Consider the following 17,385-nt stretch of genomic DNA (forward strand, 5'->3'; position numbering starts at 1 on the left):
TTGTGATGATGTGAAATGATAAAATCGTGCCTGGGTGGTTCAGTTGGTTGACTGTCAAACTCTTGATTTCGGCTCAGGTCATGATCTCAGGGACACTAGATGAAGCCCTGTGCCTGGTTACCTACTGGGCTGGGCAAGGAGTCTGCTTGGGATTCTCTCTCTCCCTCCCTCTACCCCTCCAACCTTACCCCTCCCTCCCTCTCTCTGAAAAAAAAAAAAGTAAAAAATAAAAATAAATAAAATGGAGACCAGGTGAGATGAAGTGAGGAAGATGAGGAGGCATGTGACATAGAGGCTAATGGCAGCATGTGACATGGGGTCAGCCTACCAACCTGGTTCTGATGCTAAGTCGGAGGAGAATCCTCTACTACTGGCTGCGGTTGTCTCAGTAACTGAGACCACCTGAAAGCAAGACTGCAGATAAAAGGGGACTCTTGTGTGCTGTTCCCTGTTTGAAAAAGTTATTTAATATTGGTGAGTCTCTTGTTGACTAGCTTGTGCCCTTTTCCTGTGGACTTGAAGAAACTGTACGCTAGGTATAAGCTCTTTGCCAATCACATGTATTGCAAGTGTCTTTTCTTACTCTTCAGTTTCCCTTTTGACTAACATAATTGAGTCTTTTTATGAATAGTTCTTAATTTCAATATAAATCCCAAACATCAACATTTTCCCATGTAATTAGTGAATTTTGTGCCTATATTATCTTCTAGAAGCATTGTGATTTTACTTTCTCTATAATTTACTTGGAACTGACTTTTTAAATATTATGTAAGGTAGAAGTCAAGATACATTTTATTCCGATCTGGACATCCAATTGACATGACACCGTTTATACTGAAAAACTGCCCTTCTCTCACTGCCCTTACAGCGTCACTCTTTCTCATAAAGGATCCTTAACATCTGTGAGTTTATTCCTGAATGTTCTATTCTTTTCTATTGCTCTATTGGCTCATCTTGTACCAACATCATGGCAATTGTAGTTTTAGAATAAATATGCCAATTTCTTCACTACTGTTGACCCTTTGCATTTCCATATAAATTTTAGAATCTACTTGCCAATTTCCCCCAACATGACCTGCTGGGATTTTGATTGGAATTGCACTGAACCTATAAATTAATTTGGGAAGAATTATAAGTTTATGGTATTGTCTGTTTAGTCTTTCTTCCAATCCACAAACTCGGTAAATTCTTCCATTTATTTTGATTTTCTTAGTCTCTTCTAATAATATTATATAGCTTTTATAAAACAATTTTTAAAAAACTTCTAACAGGTTTGTTTCCAGGCATCTGATATTTCGAGTTGTTATTGTAAATGGTATTAAATTTTGTTGTTCCTACAGTACAATGTCGAAGAGGAGAAGTCTGTATGAGGCTTTGTTGTCTTTTTCCCAATTATAGGCAGGAAACCTATAATATTTCACTATTAAGCTTCACAATTAGCTGTAGGTTGCAGAGGACTAAATTTGTATGGTTTTCTCCTCTGCTAATTTCCCCTCTCCATCTTCCGTAAAAATACCTCAACTTCTCTTGCCTGTTTTTCTCACCTCTTCTGCTCTCTTTGTTTTTGTAGGTTTATACCTTCTTTATTTCTTTAAAGTGAGGTTCAGGAAGGAATAAAGATAATAAACATGTTGAACCTGTCATGCATAATTAGAAGTCCCACAAGAATAGACATGAAAGAAATCCATTTTTAAAAAAGATTTTATTTATTTATTCATGAGAGACACAGAAAGAGAGGCAGAGACACAGGCAGAGGGAGAAGCAGGCTCCATGCAGGGAGCCCGATGTGGGACTTGATCCCGGGACTACAGGATCACGCCCTGGGCTGAAGGCAGGCGCCAAACCGCTGAGCCACCCAGGGGTCTATTTTTAAATTAAAGTGTACTTAATACACTGTATGAAAATTCTATGTTTCCTAAGTTGGCAGATTTTTTATGTTTCTTATAATATGCCATACACGCTGATTGCAGCTTTCTTAAGTGCTAAAATAATAAAGAAACTTTATTTCTCAGCAATTAGAATCTCACTTTGAGGTGCCAGAAGCCACCTTTACCTCAAATGATTTTCTTTTTTTAAATTAAATTTTAATTTATTTTTTAAGTAAGCTCTACACCAGTGTGGGGTTTGAACTCATAATCCCAAGATCAAGAGTTTGCATGCTCTTTCAACTGAGCCAGCCAGGCACCCCTCAAATGATTTTATGTATTAACATTTTGCTTTTCTGCCAAATTCAAGTCCCCATTTCCTGGAGGACCCCCTTAGGCAACCCTGAGTAATGACTGAGGAGCCTTAGCTTATCTACACCAAAGAGTTTATCAGTTCTCCCACGTATAGAACCAACTATTTCTCTCAATTTCACACTTTAAGGAGAATCAGGCTTGCATACTGAAAATAATGGAAAAACCAACTAAACAGTGGCTTAAATAAAGCAAGGGTTTTACTGTTTTTTTATATAGGAAGGAGTCCAGGGGTGGGTCTAGCATCTCCATGGTGCTACCAGTAACCTGCTCTATTTCCAGCTGTCTGCTGCTTCACTTTCAGGCTAAGCATGGCCTTCAGCACCACATTGGTAAGAAGTGTCCTCCACCTCCAGGCAGTGCTTCTGCGTTCCAGGAAAGGTGAAAGGAAAAGTGCAAAATGCGTGGCCTATTGAGTCAACCCCTTTATAAAGAGCATTTCCCAAAGCTTCACCAGATGCTCCTTCATCTCATTGGCCAGACTATTTCACCTAACCACAAAGACTGAAGTCAATGTTTTATTGGGCCACCCTGAACAAAACTGAGGTTCAGTTAGTTAAAAAAAGGGAAAGATAATTGATACTGGGTCAGCAAACAACTATGTTAAACAACATTTAACAAGAGTTCACCTGTTTTCCCTTATTGATTCCTTTTTCTTCAGGAGAGAAGAGCAGTCAGAGGCTTCAACAATAGCTGAAAACTCAAGGGACCAACTCTGAACTGTAGGAATAAATGGGCATTAGGACATGAAGTCAAGAACAGAGGAATCTCTGAGAACATGCAAACAAAGCAGAGTGGACTCCTGCTTCCCCTGGGAAAGGAACCTTAACTAAGGCCCCCAGGAGGACCTCCAGCTTCTGGTGGGCAGGAGGACAGAGAAAGCTGAAGATAAGAATAGAAACAGCTGTTGGCTGTGCTTGCCAGCCCTAAGGGAATCGCTTGTACACATGTTCTTTGGAACAATTCTATCTGATCCATACACATGTAAAAATCATTGCCTCCTTCACTTTTTAAGTGCTTAGAATTATTCCTTCCTTATTTAAACCTTACATTCACTAGGGCTACACATGGCTATGAGCCTGAACTTGTAGACCTTTCCAACTTGGTACACACAAGCCATAGAGTGTTTACTTATCACTCATTACTCTAGAACTTTCCTTTTTTTGTGGCCTATCATAGACTTCCATCTTGTGCCAGGCCCCAGGCTAAGCACTTGCTTTTTTATCACTTGTCCTCATAATAACATTAACATAATTGCAGTTAAAAAATATTTTTAAAAGATTTTATTTATTTATCCATGAGAGACACAGAGAAAGAGGCAGAGACAGAGGCAGAGGAAGAAGCAGGTTCCCCATAGGGAGCCTGATGCAGTACTTGATCCCAGGACCCGGGATCATGACTGGAGCTGAAGGCAGATGCTCAAACACTGAGCCACCCAGGCATCCTGTTAATGCAGTTTTTAAGATGAGACACTTGGGGCTTGCTTCAGAGGTTTCAATCTGTACCTACTGGACTGTTCTGAAACCAGGTACATATATAAAAGCCCTTGTCCTCATTGCCTTGAAGGCAGAAAAAAAGCTAGTCTTAACTCCCTGGTTTACAGAAGAAAACACACACATTACACACACACACGCACACACACACAACCCTGAGGTATCAAGGACCTGGCCCAGAGTAGCAGTTGTAGAAGGCATAGTGAATATCTGAACCCAGTCAACTCATTTCATATATATACATATATGATTTATTCATTTTTAGAGAGAGAGCGCACAAGTGGGAGGGACAGAGGGAGAAAGAGAGAAATCCTCAAGCAGACTCTGCACTGAGTGCAGAGCCCAATGCAGGGCTAGATCCCATGACCTTGAGATCATGACCGGAGCTGAAACCAAGAGCTGGACACTGTACCACCCAGGTGCTCCCAAGTCAACTCACTTCTTGAGAATCTACATAACTGATGCCTTTAGTATTCGGAGGGTTTAGTTCCACTTTTTGCCAGAGATGGACATCATTTTCAAACTTGACTATTCCCTCAAGACATTTCATTAACCACATTAAGGTTTTTACTTTCTAGACTAACGAAACACATCGCTCAAAAAAAAAAAAAAAAAAAAAAAAAAATCATGTCCCGAGTGTAAAGAGCTAGTGGAACTTGCCAGGAATTAGTTACAGACACATTTTAGCTTTATGATTTTGCTGAAAACTAAAAACAAGGCAAAATGTCTTTAAATTCATCCAAATAACCTTTTCACACTTCATCTCAGAGGAACCAGTTAGTAGGCAAAGGAGGGCCCCTTCAGGAGGCCAGGTGACCCCCTGCTCTGCTGCTTGACACCTCAGTCATCATCTGTTCTTTAGGGAAGCCTTCCCTGACCTGCCTTTCTAAATGAAATTCCTCATTATAGCACATTTGGGATTCTTCTTCTGGCTGTGGCAGATTTACTGGTACTGGACTAGCCCTCCTACAACAAACAACTGACAAAATATATGGAATTAAGGCTTTCAGAAGTCAATGGGTAGCACAAGACTGTGATCCCTAAGAGATGAATCTCATGATACCCTTTCTGCACACACTTTCTAGACTGGGACACAAGGAAGCCAAGCAGAGCACAGTGGATCTTTTGAAGCTGAAGAGATAGAAATTGGAAGTTTAGACTAGTAAGACAGTTGGAAAGTGCAGGGCAAGGCCCATAGAGAAGAGAGCTGTGCAGAAGGAGTTCCAGATATTTGCGGGGGATCCCCTAGAGGCTTCAGCTAAATACCAGGCTACTCATCTTAGGGCAAGACTCCATGAAGCTGATCAAAGACGCTGCAGAACAGATGGTTGAGCAAATGCTGGAGCCCGCATAGATCTGGGACATATTCAAGTTCTGACCAGTCAGAGTGGAGAAATGTCACTGGCCCTAGGCACTCAATAGAGACCCCAGAGGGACTATTTTAGACCTATACTACTAACATGGCTCTAAAACAGCCCTTGAGCATATTAAGATGATCTGCAAATTCATTACCAGCCATAACAAAATTCAACACTATCAAAGAGGCAACAGAATCTAAACACTCAACTATGTAGCATCCATGATTTATACCATACAATAATTTCCAGACATGTGAAGAAATAGCAAGATATGATCCATAACCAGGAGAAAACCAGCTAATCGAAAGACCTAGAAATGACAGAGGTAATGGAATTAGCAGATAAAGACTTTAAAACATCTATATCTGTAATTAAATATTTATTTATTCATGAGAGACACATACACACACAGAGAGAGAGAGAGAGAAGCAGAGACACAGGCAGAGGGAGAAGCAGGCTCCATGCAGGGAGCCTGATGTAGGACTTGATCCTGGATCCTGGGATCATGCCCTGAGTGAAAGGCAGACACTCAACTGCTGAGCCACCCAGGTGTCCCCATCTCTATATAAAGAGCTATATTTTTTTAATGGACAACATATTTGAATAGACACTTTACCAAAGAAGATACATGGACATTCGCATATTGACACATTAGTCATTAAAGAAATACAAATTAAAACCACAATGAGATAACCCTACACATCTATTAGAGTGGTTAAAAATTTTTTTTTTTAAGATTTATTTATTTGAGAGAGAGTGAGTGAATGGGGGTAGGGGTAGAGGGGGAAAATCTCGAGCAGAATCCTTGCTGAGCATGGGGCCTAATGTGAGGCTTACTCTCATGACTCATGAGATCATAACCTGAACCAAAACCAAGGATTGGAGGCTTAACTGACTGAGCCACCCAGGTAACCCTAGAATGATTAAAATTTTAAAAGACTGATCATGTCAAGTATTGACAAAGATATGGAGGACATGGAGAGAGCCAGGTGTTGCCTGCACACATAGTGGGGTACATTATAGCAGAGGAAAACACTGACATTTGGAAGACCTGATTTTATTTAGAAGCTATTGGTAAACCACCCCATTCCAGAGGAGACTCTGGAGAAAGGTCCTCCCCCAGGATTTCTGCAAAGAAAATTTAGTCCACTTTTTATTGGCAACTGTCATCAAGTGTATAACTTTTCCTTTGCTGCATAAAAAAGTACCACAAACTTAGCATTTTAAAACAGCACCCATCTATCGTCTCAGTTTCTTTAGGTCAGAAGTCTGGACATGGCAGAGATGGGTGGTCTACTTGGGGTCTCACAAAGCTGAAATCAAGGTGTTGGCTGGGCTGCATTCTCATCTGGAACTTGGGGTCCTCTTCCAAGTTCATTCAAGTTATTGGATTGAGTTCCCATTTTATTGCTATCAGCCAGGGGTTGCTCTCAGTCCTGGTGGCTGCCTTCAGGTCCTGGCCCTGTGGCCTCTTACAATCTGGCGCTTCCTCCTTCTAAGGCAATAGGAGATTCCCTTCCAGTCTGCTATGATGGCGCCTTATGTAATATAACCTAAGGGAGCGAGGATTTCATAGGAGTCACAGATCCTGACCACACTCAAAAGAATGGGATTATAGACAGCATTTACAACAGGGTGCAAAAATATTGGGTGTCACTTTAGGATTATGTCTACCGTATCACAAGGTAAGTTTGAAGTCATGATTAAGCTTGAGTATTTCCTTCACTGATTGGAATTGCTTTAACCTTAGTGAGTAAACGTATTAGAAGGATTCAAATTGGAAGTATTAATTTTCATTATACTTTCACAGACTGTAAGTACTAGTAGAAGTCATCTTGGCCAAGCTACAGCCAGTAAGTAAAAGAACTAGTCAAGAAGCTTTAGCCCTGAACTTGCTAGAGAATTTTCTGCTAAGCTGGTCTGGAAAGTAGAGGAAGGCCTCTCTGCAGGGTAGGGCAGGATTGTAAAAATGTGCATGCTGAAAGTGTGTTCAGCAACCTTAATGGGAAAAATGTTTGTTTAATGACCTTTAAAATTTTTTTTGTCAGAACGTTACAAACGCTCTTACTATCGGTTACAAACGTACAGGGAGATGGAAAAAAATAGGAACACTAGTATTTATTCTATACATTGTAACTCACTAATAGGACCTTTATTGAGAACAAATTACACACAATATTTAGATAATAAGAAATAGTATTCTAGGTTCCAGAAATGTGAATATTGAGGTACAAATGACAGAATATGGTTAATGCTATTTTATCCCTTTTCAAGAGATCACTTCAAAATAGGCAGAAAATAAAAATAAAAGGTCTGAGCAACTGACTTGAACAAGACCCAGGATTGTAAACTCTAAAGAACAGTACACACTTAAGCATTCTTAACTCCCCCCGAATTTCAAAAGCAAGTGAAAAGTTTCATTATGTGTCTGATTATTAACAGACTCTACCGCCCCAAGAACTAACCAATGATAAATTATACGGATACTGGCACTAGAGCAAAGATAAATAGCAGTCTACAGGCCCCTCTTAAGAAGCCAAACCTTTCAAATTGAAGAGTAATCTACTTAAAAAATTTCTTGGGTAGTTGTAACATAAAGTTTGATGTTCGTTATTACTTCCCAATGTACATAATATGCTCTCCTCACACGGAGAATCCCCACAGCCTTCAGTTCTGGGTCTGCCGTTGCCACTCCTGTCAAAAGAAACTCCAGGATGAATTTGGGGACTTGACAGATATATCAGGAGCTGCCAGAGAAGTAAGGAGGTGACACTTTTGTCATCACAGACCAATGTGAAACCAGGATGACTGCAAATGTGCAAATCAGGGTGGTCTGAGAAGGATTTTTCCCCTAAGGGACAAGCTTATAAAAAGACACTAAGATGATAAATACTTTTTATTTAAAATACCTTTCCCCCCCCACAACAGCACATATTAAATTTCAATATCCTCATTTAAACTGTGCTCTCCTGGGGCCAGGTTGTTGCTAGTATTGGATTCTATGATCCACAGAGAGATCCTGGCAAATTCACTTCCAACTCTTTCCTCTTGCCTCTAATAACAGAGATGATGAGGATGAGAATGCCTGACAGTTGCAAGGAGTTTTGGGCCTTTATATACCTGGCCCCCCCTGGGGGAGTCTCTCTTTGCCAAAAGTAACAGCAGAAACCTACAAGAGCCGCAACACAGCAGAAGGATTCCACTGACTTTATTCTCCAGAGCCTTTTATCCTTCTGAGGTGTCAGGAATTCTGAAACAATGAATCAAACCATCTTGACAGGCTTAGGCCATTTAGACCATATATTCTAAAAAGAAACAGAGGAAACTAAAAGGTTTTTACAGTATTTTAGCTGAAGGAGGTGCTATTATTTAGATCTCACTAGGCAGTCTTCTTGACAAAGTTTCAGGAATTTCCTGATTAAATTTTTAGAACAAGTTTCTACTCCTTGTCGATACTGTGATTTTAATCATTCAAACTGAAAAGCATTGTCCAATAAAGGATGACAATTCTGAATGACGTGCCATTTTGAAAATGATCCACATTTTCATGTAGATCAAAGTTGCTGGAGTTTTCCAAGTAAGACTGTTACTGCTTCTTGTATAGCAACTGCCCATGCTGTTTTCTTAGCTCCTTAGAATATGGATCTAACAAAGCCAAGATTTGGGGTGTGCCTCCCAAGTAAGGAAGTTGCCATCAGAAGGAAAAAGGAAAAAAAAAAAAAAGTCTTCATAGATGGCAACATCACCCTGATTCCCCAAAAGCAATTCCATGTACTTGTCCTTTGGATCACCGATGGGCATCATCATCTATGTGAAATGCAGCACAGACATTGTAAGGCTATAAGATAGTTGCCACAAGCAAAGACGGCGGAAATGCAAGCACAGCATAGGCTCAGGCAAATGAGTGATGAGGCAATATGGAGGCTTCTGGTGACTTTGGTGAGAGTCACTACCATGAGCCTTCTGCAGCTTTATCTTCCTCCCATGGAGCTCTCCCAAGCAGTAACAATTTTGATGGGATACAGGTGGCAGTAAGAAGTGTTGGAGGAAACGAATCTGTTCCACGTTTCAGATGGCTTTATACCACTTTTCATTTTTTCTGCCTTCTTGGGTAAACTGATCCAGAGAACACTTTTGATCCCCCCCCCCCGCCTCTTTTTTAAATCATACTTCTGCTAGCTTTTCTGTCCAACACCAGTAAAGCCTGGGGAGAATGGGATTGTAAAGCCAGTGTTGGATTTTAACCATTTCCGGTTCCTTCAACCCAATCTCAGAGCTGACACACAAGTCCTTAAGGAAAGCTTTTTGCAGGGAGATACAGGGGTGCTGGGGTGGATGAAGAACAGCTGGGGGGATGAATGCATGGGGGAAAAAGACTTTACTTTTTTGAAGGAGAACACTTTTACTCTGTTGGCAGCCAGTTGAACTGGCTCAACCTGAAAAAGTTGAATTTTATGAGTAGGGGAATATAGTTATTTAATAGTGGTGACTGCTACACCCCAGAATATATTCAGGAGCAAGGCCAGAACCTCCAATTGTCACTCAGAAAAGCAACAGTAAAAGCGGAGGTGGGTCACTAAGAATGCGGAGAGCGAGCAGACAGTTCTCTGCTGGAGGTACTGCATCTCACGCAGCAACAGGGATCACATGCATCTTCAGTTCACATCAAAACTTCAGTGCATTAGGCCAAACTTAAGATGGCAGATCCAGGCCACACCAGCTCTGTCCTGGTGTCAGCCACCTCTAGGAGGAGCAGGTCCACCAGGTAACATAGGGAAATCAGCAAACCTCCGGACATACAAGCTCTCAAATGCAGAGACCCAAGGGGTGGCTAATAGGCCATCATTTCATTATTCTCCCATCTTAGACCCCAGTTGAATTTGGTCAAGCTCTGAGGCCCTTGAAGCATAAGAACAGCAGCTCCAACCATCAGACTGGCATGAGATAAGATTTTATAAATCAGAACATCAGTTAACATTACACAAAACTTGTGGCTTTAACAAAGGACACCTCATTTGAAGGCTTCACTCAAAGGTTCAGGGAATGTTCTTGTGATGGTGCCAGGCCTCATCGCAGGGCCTGTGGTGGCACATCTAATTTACGCCAAATCTGGATCAAGACTGAGAGGATTTGTGCGCAGGGCTCCTGTGGGAAAATTCTCTCCCGTATTCCGGATTAGGTCATGGATGCCACAGTATTAAGGAGGGTAAAGCTCTTCTCAAAATAAGCCCAAGGGCGATGGTTTAAACAACGACCAGTTTCACAACAAGCTTTCAACTTTCTGATTTCAACTGAATCCAGATGCATAAATACCAAAAATATTGAAGGGAAAAGGAAAGCCTAAGGATCTCTTTACAAGTTCCAGAAATACCCAGCTAAAAGGTTCCAGAAAAAAAATCATCAGCGATCTTGTCATTAAAGAGTAATTAATTCTACCTCTAGGTTTATGTGCTGATATCTTTATATCCACATTTTAGGGCGAACTATGGTTCTCCAACTTGTGATCCAGTAATTTTATGAGTTAGCCATGCAAATACTGTGATTCAGTCTGATTCTGTAAAGCTAACCTCCCCAAATGTATTAGTTTCTTAGGGCTGCCATAACAAATTATCACCAACTGGGTGGCCCAAGGCAATGAAAATTAATTCTCTCATAGTTCTGGAGGCCAGAAGTTGTAAATGAAGCTGCTGGCAGGGCCATCCCGTCCCCACCCACCCCGTGAAGTAAATAAAGTTCCTTCCTTGCCTCTCCTGGCTTCTGGTGGCTTCCCTGGCTGGTGGCCACACCACTATCTTCATGTGGCTTTTCCTCTTGTCATCTCTTCCTTTACAAGGACACTTTGCTTTTGGATTTACGGCCTCCCTGGATGAGCCAGGATGATTTCATCTCAAAATCCTTAATTATATCTGCAATGACCTTGGAAGATCACATTGACAGGTCCAAGGGGTTAGGAAGTGGACATCTCTTTTAGGGGTCCATAATTCGACCCACTACACTAAGCATGCTCTGGACTTTCAGGTCTTTATAAAACCTCAAGTGCTTGAAAATAGCAAATATTTCCTTCCTTCTTTTAATGCTAATTTAAAAAAAAAGTGAGGAAACTTGGTCCTTTTGCTTTATATACCATTTGGAAGACAGCTGGCATATGCTTCAAATGTTAAGAATCTGGTGCAAGTGTGCCCTGTGCCAATTGCACACGTGTAGGCAACTTCAAAAGTATGTTTTCCTAATTATACTGTTTACACTTGATTACACACATACGACGGAAGGGTCTAGTTTTCATATCACCTGCTTAGATACAGTGTGACTTCAGAAGCAAAAATATACAAACAGTTTTATGCAGGTTCCAGGACATGATGTTTTGGCAGAAACTGTTTAAAATGTAAAAGCAAAGCAAGCCTGCCAGCCAGCCAGTCTTACACTAGTTGTGGGATCTTGAGCAAATTATTTATAAATCACCCTGTGTTTCAGTTTTCCCATCTGTAAAATGGTATAATAATACCTACTTCACAGGGTTGTTATGAGGATTAAATAGTTTAGTATTTGTAAAGCATTTAAATAGTGTCTGGCACATGGTAAAGACCTTGTAAGTTTTATCACAATTTTTAAGAGTCATAATTAGAAATTGCACTAAGCATTGAAGAGATACATTTGCAAACACATTTAAAGCATGCATACCAATTAAAGTTCTTGGTTGCAAGTAGCAGAGATGCAGACAAAATTTTTTTTGGAAATGAACGGGAAGGGTTACAAAATGGTTGGAACCAAGAAAAGCTGGGAAGCAGAGGACAAAGCCAAAGAGACCTGCAAAGAACATCACTGAATCATTCTGTCCCAACTGATTACCATTTTAGAAAGCATAAGGTAAAAAAGAATATACAAAAATAAACATTTTAAGTGAAGCTTTGGATTTGTCATTATCTACTGTGTCTTTAGAAATAATAGTAAAAATAATCTTTTACTGGATAAGCAAGCAGGTGATGGAAGGTTATCTATTGGAAGGTATCTAGAGTATCTCAATCCAATCTAGCTATCAACAGCTCCTCAGTTCTGAATCTTAGAAATTTTCTCTCCTTTCTAGTTTGAAAACCTTGCAAAGAACTCCGATTGGGCCAGCACCTCTAAACTAGTCAACTGTGGTGAGGGAAGAGTCATAAAAACCCACTTGGCTCCTGCCAGAGACACACAGTTAGCAATGGAGGCACAGTTACTCCAGAGGAGAGAATGCCAAGCAGACACTGGCACAACTGAGCACTATATACTCACAACGTATCTACACCGTACACAAGAACTGATGGGAACGAATTCATGAAGAAAATCCATTATTTGTATACACACTGGGTTCTAACATGGCTAAGAGAGAGGACTGACATGAGAAGGGAGAAAACAGCACAGGAGAGAGGTAAGTAAAACAGAAAAACTGAGGTAGGCATAAAAACATTAGTAATCACCTTCTATAGTAGCAAGTCATAAGAAAACAAGCCAATGTTTGCTGTAAATGTAGTTTTCTGGTAAAGGCTGTAAGATACAAGGTATAAAGACTTAGTCCAAATTCTATCAGGGCTATCTGATGATATGTGACAAACTGGAAGCTGTACTGAAGGGTCCCACATGAAAGACTAATTGATCATAGGCACAATTTATAGAGGCAAATAAAATTTTAAAGTTTTCCCACATTAAGGGTTACAATTTTCTCAGGAAAACAGATTCAATTAAGCATATAACACCCTTTTTAAAAGCACACTGTCACCAGTGTGACAAATTGAGGTTTTAAGTGTGAAAGTATATGGCAGCATTTTTTACCTTTTCTTTTTTTAAAGATTTTTAATTTATTTATTTGAGAGAGGAGAATGCAAGCAAGAAAGTGAGCAAGAGCAGGAACAGGAGCAGGAGCAGGGGGAAGGGTCAGAGGGACAGGGAAAAGCCGACTCTGTGCTGAGCAGGGTGCCTGATGCAGGGCTTGATCCCGGGACCCTGGAAACATAACCTGAGCCACAGGTACACGCCTAACTGACTGAGCCACCCAGGTGCCCCTATGGCAACATTTCTAAAGCATGTTTACCAGCTGGAAAGGATACTTGAAGGATGGTCTGCAGCCAAGCAAATGGAAATTGCTGGCATGCTGCTATCTTTCTCCCTTCACAATGCACAGACCAAGTTAAATTCCCTAAGTACTAAAATAAATACACCTATTTAACTTCATTGGACTGAGTGCTTCTTAAATATATTTGGGCAGAGAACCCTTTTTATTTATTTTTTAAAAAGATTTTATTTATTCATGAGAGACACACAGAGAGAAAGAGGCAGAGACACAGGCAGAGGGAGAAGCAGACTCCATGCAGGGAGCCGGATGTGGGACTCGATCCTGGGTCTCCAGGATCACACCCTGGGCTAAAGGCAGTGCTAAACCCTGAGCCACCCAAGCTGTCCAGGAACCCTTTTTATTATGAGATCTATTTGTATCCTAAGGAACTGACTTTCTAAGGAACATACTTTGAGAAATGCTATGTGGCAAATAAATACTGAAATTCTAAGGGTGATGAGTTGAAAAATTGTGATGTTTATGTCTCTAAGGAAGTTAATAAGTGACACATTACTTCTCAAATGCCCTTGTTATAGAATGAGGTTTTTAAAAAATATTTTACTTATTTATTCATGACAGAGAGAGAGAGAGAGAGGCAGAGACATAGGCAGAGGGAGAAGCAGGTTCCATGCAGGGAGCCTGACATGGGACTCAATCCTGGGTCTCCAGGATCAGGCCCTGGGGTGAAGGCGGCACTAAACCGCTGAGCCACCCGGGCTGCCCAAAGAATGAGTATTAAGTGTAGAATGGTATATCTCATATACCTTTTTTACATACCATGTTGATGCAAAAATGCTACAAGATATTACTACAGTACTGAAAACACATACCATAACAATCCCACTTCAAATCATTTACAGAAGATGAGCAAAACATAAAGAGATAAAGAATATCTCTGAGGAGGTGAGATATTACAAGTCCTCTCTGGCCTCTTAAAGGAGTCCTTGGAACTGCCAGAAAGGGGGTCCACTCCAAATGTCTGAGTTGTTTTAGTTCACTCTCTTCAGACTCTTTGACAACATCTAGGGTATATAGAGGAACTCACCAGGTTCTCCCAGGAGAGCTGGAACCCTGCAGAGCTACTGCCTGTCTCTGGAGAGAGTCCCCAGCAGAACCCCTCTCCTTCCCCATGGGCCTGGTCCATCAGAAATCATATTTTTGATGGCAGAGGTATGTACCAAAGGTGGAGGAGCAAAGGAGTCCCTAATTTGTGTATAGAAGTAGGGCTTGGAGATGGGGGGACATATATGCTCCTAATATCGGAGTTGGGTGAAACTTGCAATGAGTTTTTTATGAGAAACAATATCATGAGTGATGAATAGGTATCTAGGTATGTAGTCCAGTAGTCCAGCTCTATCACTGTTAGGTCATTTTGTGGAATTACTATGAAAATATTTTACCATTTATAACATTTTCCTAAAAAAAAAAAGCATTCTGTGTTCTACATATAATAATACAGAAAACTAAAACATTGGCCAATCATGGATGTATAGACTGCAATTAGTTTCTGAAGTCTTTAAGACTATCCACCAAGATTTATTCATGGTCTATGGCTTTTTTGTTCAGTATTTTCTCAATACGATATGCACTCTTTAATTCTTTAAAAACATTTTTTTAAAATTTAAATTCAATTAGCCAACACAGAGTACATACTTAGTTTCAGATGTAGTGTGCATTGCACCCGTTAATTCTTATAGCAATTACTAATTTAAGCAAACGTTAATCAGCAAATAACCTTTGATTCGGAGATCCAGTATTAATAGAATGAAAAAATAAATGCTTTAAAACAGAAATACATTTAAATCATATTTATTTTTTCTGTTATTAATATAAAAATATTTCAAAACACTTTAAGATATTTGACAAGCTGCAGAACAGAAAAGGCCTGTCTAGCAAAATGTTCTCAAGGAAGCCTGAGGGGTCCAGTAAACAGTGCAGCAATCCCAGCCTGTGGCTGCAGGTACATATTCCTGTTTTGTAGGCACACTGATTCAAAACAATATTAGGAAAAGATGTGCTTCAAAGAACAAAATAAAGATAAAGCACTGAGCACCTTTTACAATGCTGTAATAAAATATTCATTAATTCCTCTGTGTGAAAATTTGGGAAAAGATAGAAAGTAAAACTGGACATAAAAGGAGTTAAAATGGTGTTTATAAAGTAAGTTTTCTCTGACTCATGAAAAAACGGATTACAAATCCTCTGAGACAATGTGAAAGTTCATGGGTTTTATATCTGCCAGTGTCATCACCTGCTATGGCAGCTTCTTAGTTGTTGACTGAGATTTTATATTACAGACTGACACATGTGGTCTTATACTGACATTGATCTCTTCTCTTAGAGTATGGTGCTGTCGTTGGTATACCATGAAGTACTATCACACACAAATTATAACCACACTTCATTATGAGCAGAAATTACAAAAGCACATTTTGCCAAACTGATTTTTGAATCTTCTAAATTGTGTTTGTTTACTCACCTGTCAATTTGAAAAACACGGTAATTTGCAGAGGACTTTTTTGTTATTAATGTGAGTTAGTAATGTTATAATTGAATTCAAAAGCAATTATCTTTTAAAAATGAGACTTAGAGCAGCAAAGCTTAGCATCAGCCAAAATCTACTGGCATACCACAGGCTAAAGGCCAACTCTACAGTAGTACATAAAAGTTACTTAAAAAAAAATAAAGGTTACTTTATGAAAAACCCAAATAAAAATTACTCTCAAAATATTTTGTCCATTAGAATTAGTTTACAAACAGAAATTTAAATTAAATGAGAAGACTCTAGGCCTCTGGGATAGGATCTTACAACTAGAAGACAGGAAATGTTAACACTGATTTTTGTGATGTTGCAAGTTTAACCAGTGACTTAAAGAATTCTATCAAAACATGTGATAAAAGGTATGGCGGTAACAAATACTGAGTCTGCAATTAAAAAATTATCCTTTAAAAATTCTTCCCTTGAATGAAACACAAATACCAAGCATTTTCTACCTTTCTATCTCTAGAAATTCCAATGGGAATCCAGAAATGGAAAAAAAATTTTTTTTAAAAAAAGGAGTGAAGGGAAAACATGCATCTGCTGGTATATGATGGACACCCTGGAGACAGCACTAAGATGATGGTATGGGTGCACTCTGAAGGAGAATGGCAAACACTGGCCAGCACTGTTTCCACTAAAGCTTCAGGAAGTAACAGATCCTGACCATTTTCCTAGTGTTAGCATTTAGTAGTTAGAACTACTTGCAAAACCAGTGCTGAGAGTTGATAAATATTTATGGTGCCACCAGGTGATTTCCTTCAAGTTTCTCCATCACGGATTTTGGATGTGATCGTCCGCCCTCAAGGGAGCACATCCTCCTTTGCATGTGTGGGGAATTGCACAGTTGGTGACCAAACTGTTAACAGGTGCTCTGAAACATCAGTGAGAAGAGCTGCCAGCTAAAGGAAGAAAATGCAAGTGGAGAAAGTTTACTAAGCTTTTCGACAGATACAACCACTATTTCACATGTACAAAACCTAAAGAAAATGGAGGCTCCTTTATTTCAGACAACCTGTAAATTCAGAATTCCACATACAATTTTCTTTGTAGGAGCAGAATATGGCTGTATATCAATATCCATTTTCTTACTGAATCCTTGATAAAAGTTTAGTTTAAAAGGCAAATGAGAAACAGGATCCAGATGTTGAATGATGGCTTCAGCAGCATCATATGAGGTGGCTTTTGGGTTTGCCATAGAGTTCGAGTTTCTTTGTCGTGAGTAGGTGTGCCAGGCCATTGAGCAACATTAGAACGATGGTCATGGACATGACAATCACATAGTGGCTAATGCTACAGAAGGAGAAAAGGAAACATGTTACAAGCAGAGAGAACACATATGGGAAAGAACATAAAATCCCTCTAAATAATGTTTCTAAATGTACCATAAAATATATAGAATTACAAAAGCTATCAATGATTTTTTTTAAAGTTTATTTATTTATTTTTTTAGTAATCTCTACACCCAACAGGGGGCTTGAACGCACTATCCTGAGACCAGGAGTCCCATGCTCTTCCGACTAAGCCAGCCAGGCATCCCATCAAAGATTTTGAAATACATATCAAATGTTAAAAAAACAAATTTGTTATAGAAGTAGTGATGAACATAAATAATATTTTGAGAAATCTCCAACAACTGTAATGTTATAACAATGTCTGGTATTGGCAGTGCCTG

The 17,385-nt window shown here is 39.7% G+C and overlaps 1 protein-coding gene across 8 annotated transcripts in view; it reads right to left on the minus strand.

Annotated features, from left to right (window-relative positions):
• Positions 1–14,964: 14,964 nt before the first annotated feature.
• Positions 14,965–17,385, minus strand: part of PIGN (phosphatidylinositol glycan anchor biosynthesis class N) — a 104,634-nt gene continuing 102,213 nt past the window's right edge. For all 8 annotated transcript variants that reach the window (XM_072758029.1, XM_072758028.1, XM_025997699.2 and 5 more), the window contains one exon: positions 14,965–17,003. In XM_072758029.1, the coding sequence (XP_072614130.1) occupies positions 16,880–17,003 (124 nt within the window). In that variant the 3' untranslated portion in view covers positions 14,965–16,879. The remainder of the gene's footprint in view (positions 17,004–17,385) is intronic.

Source organism: Vulpes vulpes, chromosome 5 (genome assembly GCF_048418805.1).
Source record: "Vulpes vulpes isolate BD-2025 chromosome 5, VulVul3, whole genome shotgun sequence".
NCBI lineage: Eukaryota > Metazoa > Chordata > Mammalia > Carnivora > Canidae > Vulpes > Vulpes vulpes.